At 60.1% G+C, this 27,943-nt stretch overlaps 3 protein-coding genes across 12 annotated transcripts in view; 1 reads left to right on the top strand and 2 right to left on the bottom strand.

Annotated features, from left to right (window-relative positions):
* PEBP4 (phosphatidylethanolamine binding protein 4) overlaps nt 1–591 on the bottom strand; it is an 80,598-nt gene extending 80,007 nt beyond the window's left edge. For 2 of the 4 annotated variants that reach the window (XM_080370601.1, XM_080370606.1), the window contains exon 1: nt 392–591. In XM_080370601.1, the coding sequence (XP_080226727.1) occupies nt 392–486 (95 nt within the window). In that variant the 5' untranslated portion in view covers nt 487–591. Of the gene's footprint in view, nt 1–207; nt 361–391 lie in introns of those variants that run through there. The other 2 variants (XM_080370604.1, XM_080370603.1) reach the window with 2 other exon arrangements.
* Nucleotides 592–766: 175 nt separating this feature from the next.
* On the top strand, nt 767–16,386 carry RHOBTB2 (Rho related BTB domain containing 2). 5 transcript variants are annotated; one of them, XM_080370589.1, is made up of 11 exons: nt 767–876; nt 4,234–4,311; nt 11,490–11,691; nt 11,893–11,996; nt 12,109–12,294; nt 12,393–13,417; nt 14,424–14,542; nt 14,620–14,770; nt 14,855–14,943; nt 15,159–15,264; nt 15,340–16,386. In XM_080370589.1, the coding sequence occupies exons 2-11, from the start codon at nt 4,253–4,255 to the stop codon at nt 15,573–15,575; spliced, it is 2,277 nt and encodes a 758-aa protein (XP_080226715.1). In that variant the 5' UTR covers nt 767–876; nt 4,234–4,252; the 3' UTR covers nt 15,576–16,386. The 5 variants fall into 5 exon arrangements, with proteins under 5 accessions (XP_080226715.1, XP_080226714.1, XP_080226716.1 ...); XM_080370588.1 differs by lacking the exon at nt 767–876 and having other exon boundaries at nt 4,080–4,311; XM_080370590.1 differs by lacking the exons at nt 767–876; nt 4,234–4,311 and adding an exon at nt 5,967–6,923.
* Nucleotides 16,387–17,825: 1,439 nt separating this feature from the next.
* Nucleotides 17,826–27,480, bottom strand: LOC308055949 (tumor necrosis factor receptor superfamily member 10B-like). Of its 3 annotated transcripts, none has more exons than XM_080370600.1 (12): nt 26,327–27,480; nt 22,375–22,519; nt 21,963–22,091; nt 21,378–21,492; nt 21,201–21,292; nt 21,010–21,087; nt 20,821–20,861; nt 20,213–20,353; nt 19,684–19,765; nt 19,268–19,539; nt 18,632–19,146; nt 17,826–18,565 (listed from the first exon to the last, which is right to left on the bottom strand). In XM_080370600.1, exons 1-11 carry the CDS (start codon nt 26,432–26,434, stop codon nt 19,072–19,074), a joined length of 1,278 nt encoding a protein of 425 aa, XP_080226726.1. In that variant the 5' UTR covers nt 26,435–27,480; the 3' UTR covers nt 17,826–18,565; nt 18,632–19,071. The 3 variants fall into 3 exon arrangements, with proteins under 3 accessions (XP_080226726.1, XP_080226724.1, XP_080226725.1); XM_080370598.1 differs by having other exon boundaries at nt 22,375–22,522; nt 26,327–26,721; XM_080370599.1 differs by having other exon boundaries at nt 17,826–18,576; nt 18,645–19,146; nt 22,375–22,522; nt 26,327–26,721.
* Between the last annotated feature and the right edge of the window lie 463 nt (nt 27,481–27,943).

The raw sequence follows: 27,943 nt of genomic DNA, 5'->3' as shown, positions 1-27,943 counted from the left end.
CATTAGCTCCCTCCTTTCCCATTGACTCACCAGCTGGTCCCACTGAATCAGCCCTTCGAACCACCTCTCCTTTCCGTGGCCTGTGGCCATTTCCCTGGTCCTTCGGTTCCCATTGACTCACCACCGCTGCTCACCCAAAGCTCACCCTCCCCTTTCCATTCCCATCCTGATCACTTCTGATCCCTTTAATTCACCCTGCCCTGGTACCTGCCTGCCTTCCCACCAGCGGCAGCATCCGTGATGGGCCGCGAGGAGCATCCCGCAGGTTGGGCAGCTCGTGGCTCCCAAAAGCACCTTCCAACCCGTGCAGAAGTGCCGTTGCCAAGCCCCAAGGCTGCAGGGGCAGTTTGCTTTTCCAGGCGCAAAGGGTTCCCCCCACCCCCCTCCTCACCCTGGCTGGCATCTTCTGCTTTCTTTTCTTCCACAGACCGTGGGAGAAATAGCGAGTGATTTGCAGAATTTAGATGTAATCACTGGCTCAAACATATTCCTTCACGCTTCCCATCCATCCCTCCGCCCGAGTTCATTTTCTCCAGCTGCAATACATTTAGGAATGAGTCTGAAAGGCTTTGGAGTTGTGGGATTGTTGGGAGCAAGGAGATGTGGGCTCGGCGCGTGCCGTGCCGCTGGCACACCCACAGCGAGTGGAAAATTCCTGTCCGTTGAGTACGGATTGTGGTTCAACAGGTTTTAGTCCCAGCCCCTTTATTTGTGTCAGTGCAAAAACTCATCCCTAGGGCATTTGTTTGGATCACATGGGCGAGCATATAAAAATGGGTCCTACCTGTCCCAGGCCAGTTAGCACTTCAGGAAAGCCAAGAGATTTGCTGGACCAGAGGGGAGAGCGGCGGGACGGTGCAGAGCCCGCGTACACAGGTAACTGTGCCAGCTGCCCCGAGCAAAATTATCCCCTATTTTTTCCCCAGGGCTTTGCCAAGGTTGGCCCTGCTAGCAGCAATGGGATATGGCAAGGCTGAAGGCTTTTTCCCCATGCTGGTGAGCTGCGGGGGGCTGGAAAGGGCTGTCAGGGTTGAGGGTTTGGAAATGGGTTGGTGGGCTGCACTGGAGGATGCTCGCGCCACAGGGGTGGCTTTAAATGCGGCTGCAGGCGGTTTCCAGCCCTGTGGGCTGATGCAGGCCCTCCGGAGGGGGTGATGCTCTCAGCTCCCCGTTCCCTCGTCGCCCCTTCACTCCCCTTTGAGCTGTTGAGAATTGGGCTGTCGGACCCCGACGAGGCTCTGGTGGTGGCGAGCGGGGTTTAGCAAGTGGCCAGTGGCTGGTGTGGGCAAAGAGGAGGGCGCTGGGCAAAGCCACGTGCGAGAGGGCACCAGGTTATGGGGGCAAAGAACCTTCCAGCATGGGATGGATGCCACCCTGCTGTCCCACGAGAACAGAGCTGACAAAACCGGTGGCTCTCCACGGCTGCTGTCTGCTGCTTCACTAAGGGGTGTTGATGTCACCTGGCAAGTAGCTGGGATGTCCATGCAGCCACCACACGCTGCTGTGTCTCCTTGCCCACCTGCCCACCCTGCTCGCCCCGCAGACCACCTGGTGGAGCGACAGGCAGCACTGTGCCCCTTCCTTGGGCCAGGAGCCGTTAGGGTGAGGGGTGGGCTGGGGGGCTTGGGTGCTGCTTGGCAAGCAAAGACACGAGGCACAGCCGGGCTCTGCGGTGGGGGAAGGAGCTGATGCTCCCGTTCAGCCACCCACGAGCCTCAGCCCCAGGGGGTCCTGGTCTGCCATCAGTGCTGGCTGCTGGTGGTCTGACACCCCCCATCCCCTCTTTTCCTGCCTTTTAAACAGCCATCGCTGCCGAGAGACCCAGGCAGCTCCTCTGCTCCCTCCCTCACCCTGCCAGGGGCTCTGGGACCCCAGAAGTTTTCTCCCTGCCCAGCGTTCCTTCTTCCCCTTCCCCTGCTCTCCATCCCTACTGGAGACAGTTGCTTAGAAACAGTCTCCTTGCTCTTTGAGTTTTTTATTTTTTTTAATTATTATTATATTTTTTAACGTGGAGCTATGCAGGCCCCCACCAAACCCCCCCAGCCCCTGCCCCATTCCCTGCGCTGGGTGCTGGCTGCAGCAAGACCCAGGGCCAAGAGCCAGGAAGATGGCACTTTCCCCCTTCTCGCTGAGCATCGGTCCCCAAGCTGCAGCAAGCCAGGCAGACACCCACCCCGCACCCATAGCAGCTCCCTGGGTGCAATGTGAGAATTAATTCCTTGGGGAGGGGGGGGGGGAGGTTGCTTGGGGGGTTATTTTTCTCTTCTGATGAAAAGCCCAGGCTCGTTGGCAACGTTATCAGCCTATTTTTCACTCTGCTCTCCACAGCAAGAGAGCCAGGAGAAAAGGGAAACAGAGAAGCCACAGGATGCACAGTTATAAGAGGAACTTTCCCCAAATAGAAGCTTTTCACAGTTTTTTCACGAGGCGTCAGCAGCTCTTAATACTGTATGAAACTGTGAATACTGCATGAAGCAGCCGGCCGGCGGGGAGCCTGTAAATGTTTCAGGCTGCAGCTGCAGCCCTGCCGGGAGCGTGGGGCCGGCCGTGCATGCCCAGAACCTGGCTGGGGTGGTGGGAGAAAGCAGCTGGAGGAGCAGCCTTAGCTGCAATTTCCTATCGGCAGCGTTTTCTGCACCAACCGGGGTGGTAAATCCAATGCATCCCAGCTGGAGGGTGCAGAAATCCTGCATGCACGGACTAAGACCTTGAATTTTGCCCTGACCTGGTTTCTAGCTGCAAAAGATCTGTCTGGAGAGCCCCAGATGTTCATTAACTCCACGCTGGGGTAAAGGGAGGGAGGCTTTGCTTGTATAATGCGTTGCATTTTACAGGAGCACATGGCTCCTTCTGGGTTTAAATATTTATAAACTGAGTGATGAATGCCTGAAATTCTGCAGCCGTATCGATGGCAGGATGAGTTATCACCCGTGGCGTATCAGGTGGCTGTGTTTCAGGGCTGGGAGGTGGGCTCCAGGCATGTAGCTGGGTCATAGTATGTGTATAGAGTGAATTTCCAGAGCACCCCGATCTCCCGGCTCGGAGGCAGACCCTGTTGCTCTGGCAGGACAGGGGATGAAAGATGGAGAAATGCTCTTTCTCCTTGTTTTAGAACTTCCCCTCTAGTATCAGCTCTTTCCTGGACTCTCCTTCCCAGTCTGCTCCCCACCAGTGCGGTGGCACATCCCATCGTGCCGTCTCCAGCGGCACAAGGTCCCTTTGTCCCCTGTTCCCTCGTCGCGGTCGGGTTGGGTTTTGCCATTTTTGCAAAGTGCTGGTTGGAGACTTCTCCTTGCCTGCTGGGTCCAAATGGATACTGAGCCCTAAAAACCATTTATCTGAGGTGCTGTGTCCCTCCCTGGCTGCCCGGCGAGGGAAGACTCAGCTCTCCCGATCCCTCTGATGGGGCTGGGGAGCTCACCTGGATACCTGGGACAGCTGTCCTCAGCAAGGAGACCCCTTGTAGCATCACCCAGGAAGAAAAGCTGCAGGTTTTGGGGGGTTTTCAGAGCGGCAAAATGGATGGATGGCCCTAACTGCTTTTCCTGGGTGGATCCAGGGAAGGACCCAGCACCATGGTGGGTCTCTGAAACCCACTCCCACTGCCCAGCAGGAGCTCAGGTTGGACTTTGCTCCAGCCTGACGTGTGCGTGCACCATTGATCCAGTGATGGGAGAAGGAGGGGAGAGCCCTGCTGCCCTGCCTTGCTCCAGAGCTCGTAGGAGGGGAGTGCTGGCCAAAGCAAACACGCCGGTGGGCTGCTGGCCACCCCAGGAACCAGGCACTGCCCAGGGTGCACATGTCCCCAGGAAAGGCTTTTAGCCCAAGGGTAAGGTGCGTGGAGCAGGGGCTATGTACTGGGGGACCCCTTGACCCCGCTGGCCAGCCCTTGGGGCCGAGGGGGGGCTGTCCCTGTGAAACTTAGTGCAGGGGACGGGGCTGTGCATCTCCCCCTCGGCTGCTTCGTCCAGTGAAGGTGGTAGCGTGGGGTGAGCAGACCTGGCAGTGAGGTGTAGGACGGCGGGCAGAGCTGCTCAGTAGACTGGGGACAGCCATCTCCCTGCACCAGGACACTCCTGGGCCAGCCCAGGTGGCCGTGCAGGACCTGCCATCCCAAAGGCTTTCTGTCCCCAGGGTAGCGGGGTGACATCGTGCAGGAGCCCGGGGGGGCTTCTAAGCCATGAGTCCCTGTTTGGGGTGTTTTCACAGAGCCCTTCTGCCCTCTCCTTACAGCGTCTGCCAAGAGAAAGAGATGGAAACCCAGGGGAAAGGCAGCCCCGCCGGGAAGATGACCGCTATGGCTCACAGCCTGTAAGTACCCTCTGGCCGTGGCACCGGCTCCTCCAGCCTCCCAGCTCTGCCACTTTTCCTCCAGCCACTTTCTCCAGGGACTTTGCTCTTTGCTCCCCTTCGACACGCGCCACGGCGACGCCTCCGTTCCCCCACGCATCAGGTGGAAAACTCGCAGCAGGGCTTAGGGCAGAGCAAGGCAAAGGCAGGTGCCCCATGGCGGGGGCTGTGGGAACGCGCCTTGGGGCTACCGGAGGGTGTCGGGGTGTCTCCCTGCTGCAAATCCACTTTTGGAAGGGTGCTGCCGGCGAGGGATGCATCGCCTTGGTGTGTCGCAGCCCCTGAGCCTTCTGCAAGGTGGATAATGCTGAGCTCAGCTTTATTTGCTGGCTGCTCCAAGGAGCAAAAGGCAAAGGGGTTTGCATCCCTGCATCCATCCCCCCCGGCAAATCAGGGCAAATCCCTGGGCAGGGAAAGGATGGAAATGCTCCTGGCATTAAATCTCGGAGAGTCAAAAAACTTTATCGAGGAGGGCACGGCTGGAGCAATGTCCATTCACATCTCCGATACCCGGAGAGTTTCTTCATTTCTTGCTGGGGAGGGGGAGATGGAGGGAGGAGGATGCTGTGGGGTGGTAGTGGCTGCTTGGTGCCAGCGGTGCGAGCTCCCCGGTGTGACGCCCAGCGTTGAGCTCCCCGGTGTGACCCCCAGAGTTAAGCCGTCGGGTTTGGAGCTCTTTGCCCGGGAGCGAGGGTGATTACGGAGCCGGGCAGATGGGAGCCCTCTGGGACAGGTTCAAGAGGCTTAAATCAGAGAGAGATGTGGGAGGGGGCAGCAGCCGGCCTTTTACCCACAGCCCTGCCGGGGGCAGCGGTGCTGAGGGAGGGGAGCTGTCGCCTTGCAGCCATGCCGTGCCATGCTGTGCTGTGCCGTGCCATGCCATGCCGTGCCATGCCGTGTCATGCCGTGCCGTGCCGTGCCATGCTGTGCTGTGCCGTGCCATGCCATGCCGTGCCATGCCGTGTCATGGCGTGCCGTGCCGTGCCATGCCGTGCCGTGCCATGCCATGCCGTGCCGTGCCGTGCCGTGTCATGCCGTGCCATGCCGTGCCATGCCATGCCGTGTCATGCTGTGCCGTGCTGTGCCGTGCCAGTCCATGCCATGCTATGCCGTGCCATGCCGTGCCATGCCGTGCCTTGCCATGCTGTGCCATGCCATGCCGTGCCATGCAGTGCCATGCTGTGCCTTGCCATGCCGTGTCATGCTGTGCCATGCCGTGCCATGTCGTGCCGTGTCATGCCGTGCCATGCCGTGCCATGCCATGCCGTGCCATGCTGTGCCATGCCATGCCATGCCGTGCCATGCTGTGCCGTGCCATGCCATGCCATGCCATGCCGTGCCATGCTATGCCGTGCCGTGCCATGCTGTGCCATGCTGTGCCATGCCATGCCGTGCCGTGCCATGCCGTGCCATGCTGTGCCATGCCATGCCGTGCCATGCCATGCTGTGCCATGCTATGCCGTGCCGTGCCGTGCCGTGCCATGCCGTGCCATGCTATGCCGTGCCATGGCATGCCGTGCCGTGCCATGCCGTGCCATGCCGTGCCGTGTCATGCTGTGCCATGCCATGCCGTGCCATGCTATGCCATGCCGTGCCGTGTCATGCTGTGCCATGCCGTGCCATGCCATGCCGTGCCATGCCGTGCCATGCCATGCCGTGCCATGCCGTGCCGTGTCATGCTGTGCCATGCCATGCCGTGCCATGCTATGCCATGCCGTGCCGTGTCATGCCGTGCCATGCCGTGCCGTGCCATGCTGTGCCATGCTGTGCCATGCCATGCCGTGCCATGCCGTGCCGTGCCATGCCATGCCATGCCATGCCGTGTCATGCCGTGCCATGCCATGCCGTGCCATGCTATGCCATGCCGTGCCATGCCGTGCCGTGCTGTGCCATGCCGTGCCGTGCCATGCCATGCCATGCCATGCCATGCAATGCCATGCCGTGCCATGCTGTGCCATGCCATGCCGTGGTGTGGGCTGGCTGGGGAGCTGTATGATGCAGCGAGAGCCGCTGAGACTTGTGTTTCTCCTCCCACAGGAGAGGGGCTGCGGGTCACGGCCACATACTCCGCAGATGCTCCCCAGCCCCTTTCCCTGCCCGGTGCCCTTCCCGGTGCCTCCCGCCACCGGCTCTCTCCCGCCGGGAAAGGCGGTGGGTGTTTGGGCTGCCAGTGACAATTGTGCTTTTGTTTTGCCTAGCAGGGAGGGGGGCAGGCGGGAATTTGGATGCCCAAAGAGCTGCCAGGAACTTTTTCTGCCACAATTAAGCACCTGCTAGAAGAGAGCAAATAAGCCAAATCATGCAGCTGGCAAACAAGCTTTACGTGTTCCTTCCCCGTGATCTACTCCGAGGAGAAGAAAGCTCAGAGCTGCAGCTCGGCTGCTCGCAGCTCCCGTTGCAGGGGGATAAATAACTTCTCCGTGAAGCCGATAGCTTCGCCACCGCCGTGGGCACAGAGGCAGCAGCGGGAGCTGCTTATGCCCGGCTCAAAAGCCAAAAGGCTCCCCCCTCCCCAAATAAGCGCCTCCATCTCCTTCTGCTATGGAGAGAGAGATCCCCGTCCTGCGAGTTAGGTGAGGCGGGGGGCAACGGCAGGGGGCTGGGGGCCGCGCTGGGCGGCGATGCGAAGGCGCGAGGTTGACGCCGGTTGACGCGGCGTTGCATCAGTGGCGGCCATGGGCCTGAGCCCAGGCGAGATGAGCGGGAGGGGGGGGGGGGGGGCCGAGCTCAGCGTGGCTCGGTGGAGGCGATGCGGCGGGGAGGGGGGGGGGGCAAGCGGCCGAAAGCCTTGGGGAAGGATGGCGAAGCATCACATGATGCGGATATACGGATATACGGGGTCAGAGCAGCAGGGCCAGCGTGCCGGATGCCTTCCCGGCAGCCCCGCTGCAAAGATGACTCTGAGTTTTTTATGCCCTGGGGTGGCAGAGCTTGGGGGGGCTGGGGGGGGGTGGGTGTCTGCGGGGTGAGGAGGGGGCTGCGAGGAGCGTGGCAGGCTAGGGTTCAAAGGCAGTGCTGTAGTGAGTGGCCTAGGTTTGGAGAGCATGGATGGATGGGTCAGCTCTGCGCCCCCCCCTCACCCCCGGAGAAGCAGCTTTGCAAGGGGCTGGGGGTGTTCTTGGGGGGGTGCTGCGCCTTGTGTGCGGCCGCAGGAGGGGTCTCATCCGGCACAGCCCCATCCTCAGCCGGGCTGTTGGCCTGGCAGCACCACCAGCACCGCGCAGGGCCTGGCTGGGACCCTGGGGGCTGGTGGCCCTATGCAGCCCCCATGCAGGGGAGGGGAAAAGTGCTCAGAGGAGGGGGGGCAGAGGGTGCACCCCTTCCCGGTGTGGGGGGAGCAGGGAGGGTGGGCTGCAGTGGGGAGATGGAGGGGAGATGCATGGGGAAGATGAGGGCTGGATGCAGCACATGATGGAGGGCAGGGGGGGGGGTTAGGGGCAGAACAGAGATCCAGCCAGGGCAGGACTGGGGGCGCAGGACGGGGGTCCCCTCATGGCAGCAGGACGGGGGGGGTGGGATGGGGGTCTCCTCATGGCAGCAGGACTGGGGGGGGGGGGGGATGGGGGTCCTCCATGGAGGGCAGGACTGGGAGCAGGACTGGGGGGGCAGGATGGGGGTCCCCCGTGGGGTCAGGACTGAGGGAGCGGGATGGGGGTCCCCCATGAGGGGCGGGGGGGGGTGGAGCAGGATGGGGACCCCAGCAAGGGAGGGATGGGGCAGCGCGGGGGTCCCATGCGCGGTAGGATGGGGTCCCCCCCCCGGCGCCCCGGCCCCGCTGCCCGCCCGCAGCCCCCCCGCGTGTGTTCCCCCCTCCCCCCCCCGTCGCTCTCAGCCAATGGGCGGCGGCGGGGGGGCGGGGGCGGGGCTTCGGCGGGGCCGCTTGTTTTTTGTGAATGGAAGGCGGGGCGGCCCCGACTGCAGCGCGCCGCTCCGCGCAGGGCTCCGCGCAGCGCAGCGCAGCGGGCCGCGGATGCGGAGAGCGGAGCGGCCGAGGTGCCGGCATGGGCCCCCGCGCCCCAGGCCCTGAGCCGCGCAGCGCGGCGCCGAGCCGCGCAGTGCCGAGCCGCGCAACCTGCGCCGTGGCCATGTCCGGAGGGGCGAGCCCGGCCCCGGCCCCTGGGAGCCGCCGCTTCGTCTGTGTTGGTGTAAGTACCGGGGGGGGGACACCCCCCCCTCCGCCTCCCAGCTCCGCTCCGCCTCCGCGCATCCTGCCCCGCGGCCCAGCGGCCAGCAGGGGCCCGGCCCCTCCGCGATGCACCCGCTGCCGCCTTGCGCTGGCCCGCGCCCCCGGCCCGGGTGCTCCCAGCACCCCCGGCCCCCCTTGCAATGCCCCGCACCCGGCCCCGGTGCAGACCGCACCCCCGGCCCGCCTTGCAATGCTCCGCACCCGGCCTAGGTCCTTCCCAGCCCCCTTGCCATGTCCTGCACCCCCGGCCTGGGTGCTCCGAGCACCCTCGCCCCCCTTGCAATGCTGCACACCGGCTCTGGGTGCTCCCCGGACCCCCTCGCGATGCCCCGCACCCGGTGCTGGTGCTCCCCGGCCTCCATTGCAATGCCCCGCTCCCAGCTGCGGGGACCCCCACCCCCCCTTGCAGTGCCCCGGGGCCGCGGTGCAGCCCCTCTCCCGCCGCAGCCCCCACCCCGCAGCTGCCGCCAGGATCACGACAGATGCCACCTTATCTGGGGGCATTGCCGCCCTTTTGGGGTGCTTCCCGCCCCCCCCCCCCCCCCCCGTTTTGGGGGTTCTCCTCCCCTCTCGAGGTGCGGGATGGAGGATTTTTAGCCTGGGAGTTGCTAAGCGACGGCTCCCGGGGTGATGGTGCGGTTGCCTTGGCAACCAGAGGCTGGGCAGCCTGGAAGGAGCAATTTTGGGGTGCGGGGGGGCACGTGTGATTTGAGTGGGGGGGCTGCGACGTGCTGGGGGGGCTGCTGGCCAGAGCAGCCCTGCTTCCCAGGGAAGGGCTTTTCCTGGGGGGAACTCCGATGTCTTGGGTTATTTCTTGCTCTCTGGTGGGTTTCAGAGTGCTCCTGGGAGGGAGGCGGTGATGGGGAAGGTGGGGAGGGGGGCTGTGGGGGTGGTGGCATGGTCCTGCTGAAATTGGCCCTGCAAAGAGGCTCTCGGCCCCCTCCTGGGGTGATGTCTTGTGGGTGGGGGGGCTACGAGCCACCCCTGCGGGGCTGCCAGAGCTCCCCAGCACGCTTCTGCTGTATTCGGCGCCTGCATTCTGTGCTTGCTGCTATCCCCCTCTTCCTCTCCTCACCGCAGGCACTGATCCCATTAGGATTTAGCCCTTAATTCCCTGGAGGCACTGGACTTCCTAAGCAGGCTCCCAGCTCCCCCGTGGCCAGCTGGGTGCAGGCCCAGCATCCCGCCCGGGGCAAGCATCCAAACTGCCGACCGCAGTTGTCATCTCCGTGTGCCTTCCCCCCACCACCTGAATGAGCCCGGCCAACGTGGGAACGCGGCTGGCCCAAAAAATAACCGCAGCGAAGCTCCCTGAGCACTGACAACCCCCCCACCCAGAGATCTCCTGGTCCTACAGAGCAAAGCGGATCCCCGGGAGGAGCAGGGGACGTGGAGGGGCATGCCCAAGGTGGAAACAAATTTCCAGGGTCTAGTGGGGAAGGAGGCAACCTGCCCCGACTCCTTTTCGCTGTGCAGAGCCCAAGGAGGTTGCTATTCCTGGTTTTCAATGCCCCCAACAAACAGCACTCCCCGTATCCCAAAGGATGGAGGGAACGTGGCATCTGGTGACAACTACTCAGGCGAAGTTTTGCCTTGGGACCCGCCGATGGCTAAGCACTGGCACCTAAAAGTGCCCTGGATTTGTGCCACCTGCCTTTGCCTCCGCTTGCCCGCAAGGCTCACGGCTCAATCCTGCACGGTGCTGAGCCCTCTCACGTGCCGTCTTCTCCAGGCTGGAGGAGCCAGGTGTGCTCAGAGAGCTTGCGCACGGGAGGGAGGTGCTAACATTGGAAAGTCCTTGCCAGGCTGCTAGTTTAGGGAAGTGTGTCCGTGGTCCCCGCGTGCAGGGATGGCGTGCAGGGCTCGGTTGCCATCGTTACCGGGTATTTTAGCTCACTGAGCCTTTGCGCTGGTGGTTTATTATAGCAGCTCGGGTGCCAGGAGGGGGTGACAAGGGAGAAAAAAGCTGCAGCTTTGGGAAGTTCAGAGCAATTGGGATATGGTGGGTTTGTGGTTTTTTTTTTTTTTTTGTCCTTTTCCCCTTCCTTCAATCTTCTCCTCGCTCTTCTCCCTGGAAAGCACATAAATCCCTGCGTTAACGCTGTGATGAGTTAATTCTGGCTGATTTAGAGTCTGGGGCTTTGAAGGGGCAGAGGGTGGTACACCCGGGCATGCCCGCTCGCAGGATGCGCGCGCTTCGTACCGGCTTCGCAGCACCCATAGCACCCACCTTCCTCTTGGGAACACTGGGGTCACGCCTGGCCCTGGGAGACTGGTGATGCTGGGAGCCCTCCAAACCCGAGGGCTGATGAGCCTCCTGGAAATGCAACCAGCTTCTCCTTCGCTTCTCTAATATCCCCTCTGGGAACAGGGTGGGAAAAGGGGGGCAGGTCAGTGTCGAGGGACAGAGCTGGTGCTCGCCGGAGCCAGGCAGCCAGAGAGGCTGGCAGTGCCCGGGTGTGCACTGGGTCAGGCGGATCTGGAAGCTTCGCTTGCGAACGCTGGAAAGGGAGAAAGGGGAAAGGAGGAGGGGAGGGGAAAAAAAAAAAAAAAAAAAAAAAAAGCCAAGCCTCATCTCACATGAACAAGCATGAGCCAGAGCCTGAGAGCCGGGGAGGGAGGAGGGTCGAATCAAACGCAGGGCATGTGTCTGACGCGCGGCAGAGCAACACACGCTGCCACGGGAATATTAAATTTTAAAGGGGACTGGCGGGGAACGGGAGCCAGCGCGGGGTGGGCAGCTGCCTTCACTCGCTGCCTTCGCTGGGGCTCCCGGCTGCCGCTGGCTGCAGAGCTTCCCCCGTGCTGCGAGGGGCTGCCAGCTCCGAGCGTGAGTATCTGCATCATCTTGTCGCTTCATCCCCCTCGGCGTCCCGTCCCACCTGGAGACAGCCCCCCGGCTTGTCCTGGCTCTCTTTGCTGACCCCCACCCCCACCCCGCTTCCCCCTGCAGGTCCCAATTAATGGATTCTGACATGGATTATGAGAGGCCAAACGTAGAAACTATCAAGTGCGTCGTGGTCGGGGACAACGCGGTGGGCAAGACCCGACTCATCTGTGCCCGCGCCTGCAACGCCACGCTGACCCAGTACCAGCTCCTCGCCACCCACGTGCCCACGGTGTGGGCCATTGACCAGTACCGTGTCTGCCAGGAGGTGAGGGCTGGGGGGGTGCAGAGAGGGATGCTGGGGGGGCTGGGCTCATGGATGCCCCCTGCGAACCCCAGGGAGATGGAGCTGCACCCTCCCCGCAGCGGGATTGTGAATTGCCCCTCCGTACCCTGCATGGGGTGGGGGCAGCCCTGCGTTTGCAGGTCTCAAGGACTCATGAGCTGGATGGTGTTTCTCTTCCCGCAGGTGCTGGAGCGCTCCCGGGATGTGGTAGATGATGTTAGTGTGTCCTTGCGGCTTTGGGACACCTTTGGTGACCACCACAAAGACAGGCGCTTTGCCTATGGCAGGTAGGGGAGGGGCAGAGCCTCAGGCTACCCGGGCAGGGAGGGAGGGCAGTGCCAAAGCACGGCGGGGTTGGCTCCATCGCCACGCTGGACCTTGACCCTCCTTTCCTCGCAGGTCCGACGTTGTGGTTTTGTGCTTCTCCATCGCCAACCCCAACTCCCTGCACCATGTGAAGACCATGTGGTACCCAGAGATCAAGCACTTCTGTCCCCGCGCACCTGTCATCCTGGTGGGCTGCCAGCTCGACCTGCGCTATGCCGACCTGGAGGCCGTCAATCGGGCACGGCGACCCTTGGCCAGGTGGGACTCTTGTGCCCTGGAGGTGTCCGTGCCTGCCCAACGCTTTCTCCTTATCGTGCATCTGAAGAGGTCTCTTCATTATCTCCCCTCTTTTTCAGGCCAATCAAACCCAACGAGATCCTTCCCCCGGAGAAGGGGAGGGAGGTGGCCAAGGAGCTGGGCATCCCCTACTACGAGACGAGCGTGGTGGCCCAGTTTGGCATCAAGGACGTCTTTGACAATGCCATCCGTGCCGCCCTCATCTCCCGCCGTCACCTGCAGTTCTGGAAGTCCCACCTCCGCAACGTACAGCGGCCTCTTCTCCAAGCCCCCTTCCTTCCCCCCAAGCCCCCTCCACCCATCATCATCGTCCCAGACCCCCCTTCCAACAACGAGGAGCGTCCAGCCCACCTCTTGGAGGACCCCCTGTGCGCGGACGTCATCCTGGTGCTGCAAGAGAAGATCAAAATCTACGCACACAAGATCTACCTCTCCACCTCCTCCTCCAAATTTTACGACCTGTTCCTCATGGACCTGAGCGAGGAGGACCAGCAGAGCACCGCGGGGCACGGCTTTGGGGTGGCCGTCACCGCGGCCGCCGAGCGGATGCTGCACCAAGAGGAGAGGCACCACGGGCGGGATTTCCTCCTGCGAGCTGCTAGTTTCGATATCTGCGAGAGCACCGAGGAGGCCGGGTCTGGCCAGCGAAAACCGTGCCTTAGAGCCTCCACCAGTGATGGGATCCTGCGGGGCAACCGCTACGAGAACGGGGAGCACGGGCTGCGGCGGGGAAGGAACCTCTCCTCTTGGAGCCGGGCTTTCACCAGCATCCAGGAGGAGATGGCAGAAGACCCGCTGACCTACAAGTCCAAGCTCATGGTGGTGGTGAAGATGGATGCTTCCATCCAGCCAGGTCCTTTCCGGGCCGTGCTGAAGTACCTGTACACAGGGGAGCTGGATGAGAACGAGCGGGACCTCATGCACATTGCTCACATCGCTGAGCTGCTGGAGGTGTTCGACCTCCGGATGATGGTGGCCAACATCCTCAACAACGAGGCGTTCATGAACCAGGAGATCACCAAAGCCTTCCACGTCCGGAGGACCAACCGGGTGAAGGAATGCCTGGCCAAGGGGACTTTTTCGGGTACGACTCCGGGCCGAGGGGGAGGACCATCTGCAGCACCCCCTCTCCTTTCTGGGGGGCTCGGATGGATGGATGGATGGATGGGGGGCTCCGATGGATGGATGCGGGGCTCGCAGCTCCTGGCTTTGCCCCAGGCATGTGCAGGGCGGCTGTGCTGTGGATCAGCAGGCACTCGCTCGCTTTCCTTGGGCTTTTTGGTCACACTTTGTGAGTTTCTGGGATTTTTATAGCTGCCTTTTTTTTTTTTTTTTTTTTTTTTGTCTTCCCCCTAGAAAGTGTGAGTGTAATGGCCCTTCCCCTGGGTTCCCTGCTCCCCAGCTCGCCTGACAGCTCTGTTTATTTACGGGAGAGCAGCAAAGGCGACTTCCTTCCCTCCCAGGCCCAGACTTCCCCTGGGTCATCTGATTTACGAGGAGCAATGTGCCCTTGGTAGGACTTCCCCAGCTTTCCACCCAGCACCACGTGCCACCAGCTTGTGCTGCAGCGCTGCGGGGTGACATCCCGGGGGGGTGTGTGTGCACGTCCCAGCCTCCCTCCAGCTGGATTTGGTTCATGAGGACGGACCTTGATGTGGTCAAGCTGTCACTGCCGGGGGACGGATGTGTGCTGGCCCATGGCACGCCACCAGGAAAAGCTGTGGTCCAGGGTGGAGAGCAGAGCGGGGCAGCAGGAGACCCCCAGCATCCTTCTCAGCTCTCCCAATGACTCAAACTTGGGCGAGATGTTTGGTTCCTGAGTTTTCCCCTTTGCTTTCAAGTGTGTTGTGATGTGCCTCAGGGAAAATCCCCCGGAAGAAGCGGAGCCCCACCAGGGCTCTTCCCTGAGCTCCTCTGAGCTGGTGGGGGATGCAGAAAAAAAAAAAAAAAAAAAAGAAATCTTTAGGAAAAAATATAGGATGTGCTAGGCTCTGTCCCCTTTTCGCTGCTGTCCCCAGTGCCAGGCACTTTGTGGCTGAGCCCTGGGTGCTCAAGGATGGTCCCAGTAGCATCCCTCTGCTTGTCCCCAGATGTCACCTTCGTGCTGGATGATGGTGCTATCAGTGCCCACAAGCCCTTGCTCATCTCCAGCTGCGACTGGATGGCCGCAATGTTCGGTGGCCCCTTCGTGGAGAGCTCCACCAACGAGGTAACGAGGGTTTGTCCCGGGAGGGTGGGACAGCTGGGGACACGGGTGCAAGGTGACAGCCAGTGTGTGTCTTGCAGGTGGCACTTCCTTACACCAGCAAGAGCTGCATGCGGGCGGTGCTGGAGTACCTCTACACCGGGCAGTTCAGCTCCAGCCCCGACCTCGACGACATGAAGCTCATCATCCTCGCCAACCGCCTCTGCCTGCCGCACTTGGTGGCTCTCACCGGTGAGTCGAGGTGGCTGCAGCAGGACAGTGTCCCTCGCTGTCACCCTGTCCCAGCTGCCCGGTAACTCCCTGTGTCCCCCACAGAGCAGTACACCGTCACCGGCCTGATGGAGGCGGCCCAGATGATGGTGGACATCGATGGGGATGTGCTCGTGTTCCTGGAGCTGGCTCAGGTGGGACAGCACGCCGTGCCGGCGGGGCTGGTGATGCGCGAGGTGCTGGGTGGTGCCACGCAGGGGGGTCTGGCAGCTCAGGGGGGTGATGCTCTCCTGGCAGAGAGGACAACCAAGTCTGCTCTTGGATGTCCGTGGAGGGGTGGGGTGAATCCCTCTGGCTTCCCCAGTGGTCCGTGCCGTGGGGGCTCTGACGTGGGCTCCGTCTCTTCCAGTTCCACTGCGCCTACCAGCTCGCCGACTGGTGCCTCCATCACATCTGCACCAACTACAACAACGTCTGCCGCAAGTTCCCCCGGGACATGAAGGCCATGTCGGGAGGTGAGCGGGGGCCGGGGCGGGATGACGGGTGTCCTGGCAGTCCTGGCACTGCCCTCACCCCTGGTGTCCCTGCAGAGAACCAGGAGTACTTCGAGAAGCACCGCTGGCCGCCGGTGTGGTACCTGAAGGAGGAGGATCACTACCAGCGGGCGAAGAAGGAGCGGGAGAAGGAAGACTACCTCCACCTCAAACGGCAGCCCAAGAGGCGGTGGCTCTTCTGGAACGCCTCCACCTCCCCTTCCTCCTCTCCTTCATCGTCGGCAGCCACAGCCTCCTCTTCCTCCTCCTCCTCCTCCTCGGCTGTGGTTTGAAAGCCCGTCCTTGCCCTGGCTCCAGCATCCCTGGGAGGAGACGGGGAGGAGGAGGAGGAGGAGGAAGAGTGGGGTGACCTGCCCCAGCGCCAAGTGTGGAGCGGACGCCACCGGCCGAAGCCCCAGAGGAGACGGGGGTAGCGGGGGCTTGTCCCTGCGGAGGGGCTCGGGGCCAGGCGCCAGCCCCCGGCGCTCCTGGAGCCCTGCTCTCCCCGCGCCACAGCTGCCAGCACGCTGCAGGACTGGCAGAGACCGAGCAGCAGGAGAAACTCATGTTTACAGGAGCACGAGGGCTGTGTTGTGGTTTTATTTTGGTTTCGTTTTGTTTTTTTGGTTTTGTTTTCGTTTGAACATCAGCAGCATGAGGAAGAAGAAACCCATCCAGCTTCCACTTGAATTTGTAAGCAGAAGCTGCGGGATGTGGTTGGTTTGTCTGATGGCACGTTGTCACCCTGGGCAGCCGGAGCCGCTGTGGGGGTCCTGCCACCCCCTTCGACTTGCAGCAGGGTTAGGCATGGTGCAGGGGACCCCGGTCCCCAGATGCCTCCAGGCACTGCAGCATCCTTCCTTCTACTCACAAGTGGGGTCTGTCCTAATTTGGGGAGCAGGAGGGGACAGGAGCCCTCTCCTCCCTGCCTCTTAATTTCTCTTTTATTTAAGAAGAAAACTTAAAGCAAAAAAACCCCCAACACCCAATCATCCCAAACCCACCCGCCCACCCCAACTTGCCACACCAGAAACCAACCCCGGGCTCTTGGCTTGGGATTTTAGCCTGGAAGGCTCCATTGTAATAAATGGTATTTTAAAAGCCCAGCGTGGTCCCTGTGTGTTTGGGAGGAAGTGGCTGGACATGGGGCATCCTTGTGCCCTTCTTGGGGTGATGCCAGCACCCCCCCGCCTCCAGCGCTCCTGGGGTGTACAGGGACAGTGAAGCGTTGCAGGATCCAGCCATCAAAACACCTTGTACGAGGCGGGGTGGCTTTACCGTCAGACTAACTTTGCATGTCCCACCTGTGTCCTTGTAGGTGCACAAACCCAGCGGGTCCCAGCAGGAGGAGGCAGCATGGCCCCAGGGCTTTGCAGGACTGCCAGGCAGGGCAGGAGAGCAGGAGGGACCCAAACCTCTGCTCACCCTCCCCAGCCGGGAAGGGGGACGCTCCTTTGAGCCCACCCCTGGCAGAGGCTGCCGCTGGAGCGAGCACGCAGGGATGCTCCCAGCAGGGATGCTCCCAGCAGGGATGCTCCCGCTGGCATCCCCTCCCGCTCCGCATTGCTCCTCTTCCCGGCTGGTCTCAGTACAGCACCTTGGAGTCACTCCTCTCGCATGCTCATCCTCAGCCACAGATGCAGGAGCGAGGTTGCAGCTCCAGCGAGCTTACACTCGGTGTTTTCACACTTTGCAGCACCAGCGAGCAGGTAGGACGACAAGTTTCTTTCTCTTTCAAATCCGGGCGCTCGCCGTTGCTTCTGAGTCCTGTTTGCCTTCCCCAGGCCAGGACCCGAGCCCCTGTGTCCCGGCACTAAATCCTGCATGTGCCTGGCTCTGCAGGAGCTCCCTGCCCAGGTTTGCATGCTTGGGAGGCACGCTGAGCCTGCCCGGGACGGGAGCTCGGCACAAAGCCTCCTGGCAGGTCACCGAGAGCTCCTGCTTTTAGCACTTGCGCCAGACCTGCATTATCGATAAAACCCAACTGCAGTGCGAAGGCTGGCGGGCAGCTCAGGGGGGATTTCTGGGGCGAGCAGAGCCCTTTTGCTCACTAAGCACTGCATGGATTTGCAACGCAGCTATTGCAACACACAGAGCCCTGGCTGGGTGTAGCCGGAGCAGGGAGCACCGCAGCGCCCCGGCAGCGACAGCTCCGTCATGGGGGGGTCCAGCGGCATCATTTGGCCCCAGGGTTCCAGCCCCTGCACGCTCGAGAAACTGAGATTTCAGCCTCTGACTTTTGCAGGCAACTGAAGAGCACGGGACTCATGGCGCAGGAGCAAAGGCAGAGCCCAGGTTTGCTGCTGGGGACTTTCCCTGGCAGAAGCATCGCTGGTGGGGACCGTTCCCAGCAGGATGCCGGAGTGGCAGAGCGCTGATGCCATGGGCTGGGTCCTCAGTGCCATGCAGGGCAGCTGCTGAGCATCTGGTCCAGCTCTTTTGGTGCCCACTGAAACCTAGAACAGCCCACCGCCAGCGTTACGGCAGAGCAAGGAGGGGGGGGGGGGGGGGGGCGGAAAAACCAAAAGATGAGAAATCAGGAGGATTTTTTTAAAGTTTATTCTTCCTTCATACAGAGACATGTAAAAACTGGAAATAGTAAACTGGCTGGGCCAGAGCTCTGTATAAAAACACACAATCATGCATAGTAAAAAACTACTATTTTTATACTAGCTTTTAAGTTAATATATGTACGTTTCCAATTACTAAATAAATATATAAATACAAACTTTCTGCTTGTGTTTTGTAGAGAGGATTTTTCTTTTTAAGTGTGGGTGAGGAGCATGGGAGAAGCAGTAGGAGGATGGGTGCTGCAGCCCTGGCTGCAGAGAGGGGCTGGTGATGCCCCTCGCGCTCTCCCACCATGCTGGGGAAGGTCCTGGTGTGCTGGGCTGTACTGGGGTTGCGGCACATGGAGCTAGTTCAAGTAACGCAGTTCTTCCAGCCAAGTTGTCCCTGAGCTGTGTGAGAGCCAGAGCAAGGCGCAAAGTGTTTGAGGAGCAACCCATCCAGCTGGAGGGTGGATGGTGAGTACCGACAGTCACACACGGACCTCAATGCATTCGCCTTTCCACGCTGGCTGGAGACAGACAGGGACAGCAAAGCCACCCCACGGCCGAGGGAACGTGAGCTAGCCAACGTGAGCAGGGTCACACGGAGAAGGAAGTTTCTGGCACACTCATAGTTTGCTGCCCACGTTCCCCATCCGGCTCTGAGGAGGAGCTCGCTTGCTCCCTGCGCTGACTATTTTCTTAGGCAACCTCAGCGATCACAGAGCAGGGGGCTGGAGACCTTCTCCCTCTTGCCAGGAGCTGTTGGGGCAAGAGACCACCACGCCTGCCCGGGACACCCATCATTCCCACCCTCCCCTCAAAGTCCAGTTTCAAACTGGCTCCTAACAACAAGCAGAACCACTATTAGCTAAAATGCAAGTCAGTCGGCAGCTTTGAGAAACTAACCTAAGAATCCAGTTAATACTTGCCCACCAAGCGTACAGCATTAAGCTTGCTGGCCAGCTTAGAGATGTTTTACAAGTAGAAGCCATTGCATGCCAGGACGACCCCCCCCCCCCCCCCGCCCCTCAAAAAAAGGGATGATCCAGTTAAAAAACACAGGGATGCCTACAACCACTTGAAAACCTACAGACACCCTTCTCTGCACAGATCCTGAAGATGTCTGTATAGTACCAGCCTTCCAAGTGAGACGATCCCAGAGGCAGCTTGCAATTGACCCAGTGAAATCAAGGCACCAGCTTGGATTTCAGAAGGAAGCACCAACGAGTCCGTAGCTTCAGCAGAGAGGACCGTGAAGTTTGTACTTCACAAGAGGATCAGCTCCTCTGGGCTCAGCTGAACTGTACAATGGCTTCAAAAGGAGAAAAGGCACAGGAGAGCTATAAAAAGATAAAACTCAAGTGTTTTTAGAGGTATGCATGGACTCAGTTTGAAGTAGGGAAATGCAAGGCCTGCCCTGCTCCTCAGCTCACTTCATATTGGTAAGATCCCTGCTGGACCAGCTTGGAAGAGATGTCCTCTGCAACCCCTCCGAGACTGATCCTGTGCAGGGCCTCCAGCAGCGTGTTCACGGAGGCGTTCGCCCCTTGTCTGTTCTGCCAGGTTCTGAGCATCTGGAAGAACTCCTCCTTGTTCATCTCCATGAGGGTAATGGTGTTCTCTGGCAGATCAAGGGCTCGGCAAAATTTCTTCCACTGTTTGGGGGGCACGTCTTCGGCAAAGACTTCAAGAGCGCCTTGCAAAACTAGAGGTGGGGTGAGGGTAAGAGCAAAGCTCAGAGAACAGGGTAGAGCACGAATAGCCGAGACAGAAAGGGGTTTGCCCAGAAAGCTCATCCCACAGGCTGCCTCCTTGCCCCCCCAGACGTCCCTTGGGCCCCAACACTTACGATTAACAGGGTCTTCTCCTTGCACTGGAACCAGATTTCTCCTGGATTTCACAATGGGACATGAGGTCCTCGGCACCATCACCTGGAAGGACAATGTCCTATAGCACCCACCAAGCCTTGGCACAAACGCTACCCCCAAGCACCTTTAATGGAGGGGGCTGGAGACCTTCTCCCTCTCGCCAGGAGCTGTTGGGGCAAGAGACCACCACACCCGCCCGGGACACCCATCATTTCCTAGCTTCGGGGTGACGGCAGGCCACGAGCAGGGGAGAGCTGCCTCATAAGTCCCAGCCAGGGAGAGGAGAGCTGGGTGTCTGCTCAGCATTAAATCTGCAGAGGACTCTGGCAGCCGACTGCGAGCAGATTTTGCAGTCCTGTACCCAGAACAAGGACAAAAGACCCCTCGCTGTCTCCGTGCAGAAACGTGGCCCAGCCTTAGAAGCCCCCCGAGCTGATCAGCTCAGTGAAGGCAGAGGAAAGCATCAGACCTCGGCCGAGCATGAGGGAGCAGCGGGGCACACTCATGTACCTCTGGCCTCACAGCACTGGGAGCTGCTGAAACCGACACCGTGGAGAGCAGCTGATCCTGGAAGATCTGTTCGTTGTGGTGGTTGTCGTGTGTCCCTGGGCCCCTGCGCTGGTAACTTGTTAGCTGTCGCATCAGGTAATCCTGCGGCAGGAGAGAAGCACAAACCAGCTGGGTTGGGTGGTCCTGGGAGGGCAGAGCTCACACTGCAGGGATGCCATCTATGGCAGCGGCATCCACCCTGCCATGGTTTCAAGGGCACAGCTCGCTTGCTCGTGTTGAGCTTGAAGGGGGCTCGGTACAGCAAAGGCCTCCCTTTAGCCTGGGGTCCCCACTGGGGACCCTGGAGGTGCCAGCACCTCTGCCAGGGAAGGGTTAACAGCACTGCAGAGGAGGCTGCAAGCACTCCACGTACAGCAGGGCACTACCAGAGACCCTCCTCTGCTTGGCCCAGCTCTACCACATCCCTCCAGGGATGAGACTCATCTCCCTGCTCCTCCAGCCTTCCTAGGAGCTGCAGGCAAAGTGGGGAGTAGAGAGCATGGGGGATCTCCCCCCAGCCCCACAAATGGGGCTGCCCCCCCCCCCCCCCCACCATCCCAGCAACTCACCACTATGTTGCAGGACTTCCTGCTCAGCTGTCTCCCATGCCCTGGAAGATGCAAACAGTGCTGTGATCCCTCTTTCCCTAGGCAGGTCCCTCCTCCTACCCAGCCCACACCCACCCAGAGCCCCCAGCCAGGGCACAGAGCCCCCAGCCAAGGCGAGCGCCCCAGGGGTCCCTCGCCCCCAGTGCTCACCTTGGGGACAGCAGCAGCAGCACATACAGAGGACCAGCGTGACCACAGTTATCACCACGAATATCACGATCAAGTTGACTAAAGCGGATAAAACAGGGCATGTGGGGGGAGCTGCTCCTGGTCTCCTCAGCAGCAGCTCACAGCCTCCATCCCTCAGCCCATCTCTCCTCCTCCAGCAGGCCCCCACTTACCAGAGGAGCTGGACAAGGTGTCGGTGGGAGGACCGCACTGGCGGTCACTGTGCGGTGTGCAGGGAGCCTGCTCCACTTCGTCCTTGGGACACCTGGGAAAGGGGGAGACAAGGCAGGCTCAGCCGCTGGGGCTCCCCGCACGGATCGCAGCAGCACCCACCATGTCACCCAGCTCACCGGGACCGGCACTTCTGGCACAGCTCACAGGGTTGGAACGGGGAGCAGAAGGTGCCGCTTTTGCAGGCGCACTGCGTGTTCCTGACTGCGTGGCAGGGACTCAGCTCCACCTGATCTGCGGGCGAGAGGAGAAACAGCTCCACCCCAACCCCTCCGCACCATGCTCCTCTGCCCGCTCCCTTCGTTAACGCCGCTAACGACCTGAGCTGACCCGCGAGCCATGTCACTCTCTGCTGTTGAGTTTCAGCCTTACCCTTTCTGCCCCACACCTCACCGTACCCAAGAGAAAAGCAATGCTCGCATCAAAGCTCCACCAGCAGCCTGCAACACTGCCGTGAGCCCAGTCCTCCTGGTCCTTGCTGGAGGTCTCGTGTCCGAGCTTTGCGAAAGGGATGCTGCATTGAACAGAGACGTGGGTCTGGCACAAGCTGCTACACCAACTCCAGACCCAGCCTGCTCCCCACAGCCTGAGCTGTTCTTTGGGGACGCTGCAGGTGACCGTGCTCTTAAGCAGAGAGGTCTCTGGTCAGCTGAACCCAGCCTGTGCTGTCAGCCAGCATCACCCTCTTACAGAGCAGCTCATACCTTCCCTGCACCTCTGGCAGCCAAGGCAACTGAGAAAGTCGTTTGGGTATTGGGTGTATTCCCCTTCCTTACACGGCAAACACTTGCTGGAGCCATTTTGCTCTTTACAGTGCTGTGCAACGTAGGTGCCTGCAAGAAAGGATGGAGAAAGAAAGGGCGTATCTGTGAAAATACAGCACGGGACGGAGATGTCTTTGCAGGGAGGGAGTTGATTCCACTGCCACTGAAGTTAAGAGGCAAATTAGGAACCAACAAAAGGGAAATATTCCCATAAGGAGTTCTTAGATCTCACAACAGTGGGGCAGGGGAAAGCTGGAGCACCTGCTGCCTCCTCGCAAGGAGCAAGGACATGCCAGCTTTGCAGGCAGAAACACAGCAAGGCTGGTGTGATCGATGTTGAAGACCATCTTACCTGCAGGGCACTTCCTACAATACTGCTTAAGATAGAAATCGCTGTCCTGGACTTGGTAAAACTCTCCCCCTCCCCTGCTTGGGTCCAAGGGTTCAAACGTCTCCCTTTTATCCAGTGCTGCTGCAGCAGGTCCCAAAGCAGCCCCCTGCTGAAAAAATACAGAAACCCCTGTGTTAAAAACCACCCCAAGTCGATGAGGAAAGGGGAGAAAGAGAAAGGCAAGAGCTGCTCTGCCCAGTGCACTCAGGCGAAGCAGGAGAGGAGCTCTGGGACAACTTGGAGTCACTGGACCCAACAGCCAAACCTCCCCTGAACGCAGGTGAGGGGCATTTCCCTCGTACCAAGGTGGTTATTTCCTTGGCAAAGCATAAGGAGGTGGTTTGCAGAGGGATTTCCCTGTGCCAGGTTACCAGCAAGGCAAAGGTTCGCTAATGCTTCGTTAGGATAACATCAGGACCCCTTTCCTTCCCCAGTTTCCGAGCACATGAACCAACAGCTCCGAAGAAAATGGAAGGGTAGGAAAGAGGAACAGGGAGGGCATTTGCGGGGAGGAAACCAGCCCCTTTGGTATATGGCTCCTGCGCCCACAAGCAACATCTGAGCTGCTCCGGGCTCCCAGGGGACAGCACAGCCTCCGGCGCTTCTGCATTATCCTGGTTATCTTGCTGCGGATCAGGAAGCCAACTGCCGTTTGCCAGCTCCTGCACACTTTGTGCTGGCTCAGCAATTTCTGTACCGACTGAGTCACTCCAGCTGCAGGGGGGCCACACTTGACAGTAACGGCCACTTGCCCCATCAGTGTTTTGGGGGCTTTTGGGTACCCCGGTATCCCCAGAGGGGACAACGCCCTTGGCCTCTCAACCAGCACAGGGCACAGCTTGCTCCATGGATATAAACCTTCCCATACATCCAGCCTCTGCCCCTCTACTCTGGGCTGTCGGGAGCGACAATGCCATGCTGCATGACGCAAGGCAGCGAGTCTGGCAGAGGCACTTTCCGAGTCTGGCAGAGGCACTTTCCGAGCAGAAAACCTGCCCCTTAAGGCAAATATTTCTCCTGTGAGTCAGAACCTGCCTTGAAAGGCTGAAACAATAGAGACCAGAGATGTCCTGGGCCAGCCTGGTCATCTACAGCACCGATGCCCCCCCTCTTCCCAGACACTTCCCACACTTGTACAAGGAAGGGTGTGAGCGCCGGAATTGGCCGCGGCAGGTCCGATGGTCATGGGGCTGCAGAGGGTGACGCAAACCCACAAACAACACGGCTGAGATGGGCCAGGCCACAGCGAGAGCAATCCCCACCACAGCCACGGCGCAGACCCCCGAGCCCCAGCCAGCCCGGGAACGGGGCCAGCGCCGGGGATCAAACCCACATCCCTCCAACGCCTTCTGGCTCCGCAGCTCCCGCTGCTGCTTTCTCCAGCCGGGAGGGTTTCCAAGTTCATAAAGTACTTTTCTATCCAGCTTAGAAGTCTTTCTTTTACCTCCCAGCCACAAGTAGCTCTCAGGGCTTTACCCACTCTGGTCTTGAATGTCTTCAGGGACTGAGACTTGGGCAACGTGTCCCACTGCCTCACTTGTCCCCATGGGGGGAAAAAAAAAGGTCTTTCTTCACCATTCAAAGCCTACCAGGCTGTGAAAGGTGATTACAGCAACACCACAGTGTTACCTGCTGTCTGCAAAGGCGCCTTAGGTGCAGGATTTCATTGCTTTTCATGACAGGGTGACTCAGCAGAGCTTGCACAAGTGCGTGATGAGGTTAACAGCCCACACCACCTTCCACAGCAAGAGCAGTTCAAGTCTATCAGCCCACCACAGAGCCCTCGGCAGGCGAGGGCTGCCATCCCTGACTAACCTATCAGTCTTGCAAAACACAGGGAGAAACCAGGCTGGGAGCTGTGGGCGACGGTATTCAAGAGTAGTTTTCACCCACAGTAAACATCCCAAGAAAGCAACATTGCCTCAAGGCAGAGGAATTACCAGGCAGAGGAATCCCCAATACTCTCATCAGCTAAACGCCTCTTCCTTCTGGATGATCGGGTCTGGAGAAAAAGCTCTGGGAAGCATCAGGCTTCGAACTTTCCCTTCTTCCATCCCCCATTTGTTTTGCTCCTGAGGCAACCCTGAGGAAGCAGTTGGAGCCTACGGCAGAGGACAGACCCCTCGCTGAGCCCCTGACCATCAGTGGACACCTACGCAGCACTAATACGCAGCCCTCGATGGCAGCAAGAGACACCCTCAGCCAACAGCGCTGAAGGACCAGGGATAAAAAGAGATTCCGGGCAGACACCTGACATGCCTCCACTCCGAGGGCACAGGTCTGACAAACACAGGGGGTTTTCCACCCCAACTTCCCACACACAGAACCTGAGCTCCCGCAAACACGGAGATTCAGCAGCATTCCTCCTTGGAAGCCTATGGCCCAGGTCCAGGCATGATGCAACAGGCATTGGTGAGCAGAGGAAGGAACCACAGCCACAATATCGTATGATTATCACGTGGGGCACCTCCAGCCCTGATCAGCTCCCCCTCCCCATTTATTTTATTAAAAAGAGGGGGGAAAAAATAAAAGACAGAGGCTCTTAAGAGTGTGCCCTTAGGTGATGGGTTTAGTAAGGCTTGAGTTTATCAGGCAACTCTAAATAAACTCTACTAAACAACAGCTGGACGAGAAGCTGACTCTCTTTTAAAACCTGTTAGGGGCAGTGCTGATTTCAGCAAGAGTAATTCCAACGCGGGTACAGCGCCCACGTGTCCCTGGGGCTGCCGCTCCGCTGGACTCCCGCTCGGCAGCAGCGGAGGGATTACAGGCCAGCCCTGGGATAAAACTCAGGGCAGGATCCTCCTGACTTCAGGCGAAACTTTAGGTATTTCCAAGAATATACCAACACCCAATCCACGGGGAAATATGATACGCATAGGTGGAATTTTTTGTCCTAAAAGCCAGTGGCGCTAAGGGTTTGAACATCATTTGGGCAAGCTGGAAAGGCAGCATTCCTGCACCAGGCAGCCCAGAGCTGCCCGCATCCGACCCTGATGCTTTCAAACATCCCGCACATGGCGTAGCCACAAGATCCTGGCACCGAACGGCAAACCAGGCTTGGAAGTGAAGGGAGCGGGAATCCCCTCCAGCACAGGCAGTGCCACAGGGGGATCCCCCAGCCCCACGTCACCTCTGAGCCCCACTGAGCCCCACGTCACCTCTGAGCCCCACGGCTCTCACAGCCACAGGGCCTTACCCGCTGCCCCACACCCAGGCAGGCTGAGATCACCCTTCCCGTCCACCTCCACGCTGCCGCTTCCAACCTGCCCCAAAGCCGCAGCCCCACAGACGCGCCCCCCCCCCCCCCCGCGCCCTGCAAACCTGCCCAGGTGAGCCCCCCCTATAGCCTCAGCTCTCCCTATAGCCCCTGTGCATTGTGAGGCACCCTATAACCTCAGCACCCCCCCCCCATCTCCTGCACCAGGTAAGCCCCCATAGCCCCTGCTCTCCCCATAGCCCCCAGGTCAGGTGAGCCCCCCATAATCCCTGCTACCCCCATGGCCCCTGGAGCAGGTGAGTCCCACTATAGCCCCAGCTTCCCCCACACGGCCTCTAACCCATAGAAGCCCCTACCCTCCAGCCCCTCCCCTATAACCCCTGGTAAAGGGGACGCCCCCCCAGTCCCTTGCTCTCGCCCCTGTAAGCCTCCAGCCCCCTGCTCCCTACACCCAGGGGCACCCCCCATTCACACAGCCCCCCTCCCTCGGCTGAACCCGCACCCCCAGCCCAGGCCAGCCCCCAAACACCCTGGCTGCCCCCTCTCCACCTTACCCCCCCCCACCACCTGCAGGACCCTTCCCCAGCCCGGCGCACCGTGCCCCTGGACGGCGCGCAAGCCCGGGCTTGCCGCGGCAGCACGGGGTAGCGCCGCCGGGGGTCCCCGGCCCCCCTCCCACCCCCCGGCACTCACCTGGGCTCTCCACGATCGGGCCGCGACCCCACGCACCGTGACCAGCAGCAGCAGCAGCAGCAGCGGGAGGCAGAGCTGTCGGGCCGCGGGGTCCAGCGCCCAGCGCATCTTGAGCGGCGGGGAGCGGAGCGCGGCACCGGGCACGGCACCGGGCACGGTTCGGGGGTGACCGCGGCACCGGGCACGGCTCGGGGGTGACCGCGGCACCGGGCACGGCTGGCTACAGGCTCGGGCACCGCTTTGCCACGGTGGGACGAGCCGCTCCGGGCGCGGTGAATGGGACAATGTGCGCAGCCGGAGGCGCGGGCGCTCGTAATGCAGCCGGCAGGGGCGGAGGAGGAAGAGGAGGAGGAGGAGGAGGGCGAGGAGGGCTGGCCTGGCTCAGGGCACTTCTCTGCCACACCTCCTCGTGCTCCTGCCATCACCCAGAAACCACACCTGAAGGGTTCAGCGTGGGGTTGGTCACAGCCTGCTTTGCCGGGGAAGATGAGATCGCCTTTCACAGCACTTTTATTTTTTAGCGCATCTTCTATTCCTTTCCTTTCCTTTTTTTTTTTTTTTAATTTTTTTTTTTTTTTTACTTTTTCCATGCCCAAATGGGTTTCAAAGCTCGATGGGAGCCACCAGGGATGTTTCTTCCAGGGTGTTCTTCTCCAGCTTGCATTTTTTGCCCATCACGCGGCAACCGCCTCAAGCAAGCAAAGCCACAGGTTTTTGTTTTCCATGGAAAAGGGGGTTACACAAACATGCCCTGGTGGGATTCCCGGGGGGGGGGGGCGCAGCGGAACGGGGCACAGAGGCACAGCACGGCTTGCCGAAACGCTCGCCTGCCTCACAAAACAGTCACCTTTTTGCCTCTGAGTTGGAAAGCGGGGAAATTCCACCTCGGCTTGGTTTGTTTTATGGGAAGGGGGAACTTGAGCGGAAAGGGGGGAAAAATTAAAAAGTTAAACCTTTGAACTTTCTGCCGTTACACAACCAGCTCTTCTGCAGTCAGGTTGTCTGGATGGTGTGTAAAAACAGTACTCCGGCAAAACTGTGCCCGTGTTGGCATCACAGAGATGTGGGATGGCTCCTGCGACGGGAGTGTTGGGCTGGAAGGATGCAGGCTCTAAAGGAAGGACCGGCAGCGGGGGCGAGAGTGGGGGGGTCACCCCTATGGCAATGAGCAGCCGGAGTGCAGGGAGCTCTGCCCGGGGGTGGATGAGGAGCCGATGGAGAGCTTGAGTCAGGAGCAAAAGGACAGCAGGGACAGGTGACATTATAGCAGGGTTTGTTACTGGTTGCTCACCAGGGAGATGGAGTGGATGAGGCCTTCTATAGACAGCAGCAGTGTCACCTGCACAAGCCCTGGTCCTCATGGGGGACTTCAACCACCCCAATATCTGTTGGAGGGACAACACAGCAGGGCATAGGCAATCCAGGACAATCCTGGGATGCGTTGATAACTTCCTCCTCCATGTGGTGGAGGAGCCAGGAAGGAGAGGTGCCATGCTGGGCCTTGTGCTCACCGAGGAGGGACTGGTGGGGAATGTGAAGCTCAAGGGCAGCCTTGGCTGCAGTGACCATGATGAAATGCTGGAGTTCAAGATCTTTAGGGCAGTGAGGAGGGCGCAC

Source organism: Falco punctatus (genome assembly GCF_963210335.1).
Source record: "Falco punctatus genome assembly, chromosome: 20".
Lineage (NCBI taxonomy): Eukaryota > Metazoa > Chordata > Aves > Falconiformes > Falconidae > Falco > Falco punctatus.
This window is presented reverse-complemented; position numbering and strand designations above follow the sequence as displayed.

Excerpts from the sequence above, each read along its gene's own strand:
- RHOBTB2 (XM_080370587.1), top strand. The coding sequence starts at position 8,062 with ATGGGGCAGCGCGGGGGTCCCATGCGCGGTAGGATGGGGTCCCCCCCC. Across the intron at positions 8,496-11,489 it reads GCCGCTTCGTCTGTGTTGGT|GTCCCAATTAATGGATTCTG; the intron begins GTAAGTACCGGG and ends TTCCCCCTGCAG. Across the intron at positions 11,692-11,892 it reads AGTACCGTGTCTGCCAGGAG|GTGCTGGAGCGCTCCCGGGA; the intron begins GTGAGGGCTGGG and ends CTCTTCCCGCAG.
- LOC308055949 (XM_080370598.1), bottom strand. The coding sequence starts at position 26,434 with ATGCGCTGGGCGCTGGACCCCGCGGCCCGACAGCTCTGCCTCCCGCTG. Across the intron at positions 20,354-20,820 it reads GGAAGTCCTGCAACATAGTG|GATTACCTGATGCGACAGCT; the intron begins GTGAGTTGCTGG and ends CTCCTGCCGCAG. Across the intron at positions 19,766-20,212 it reads CCAGTGCTGTGAGGCCAGAG|GTGATGGTGCCGAGGACCTC; the intron begins GTACATGAGTGT and ends TTGTCCTTCCAG.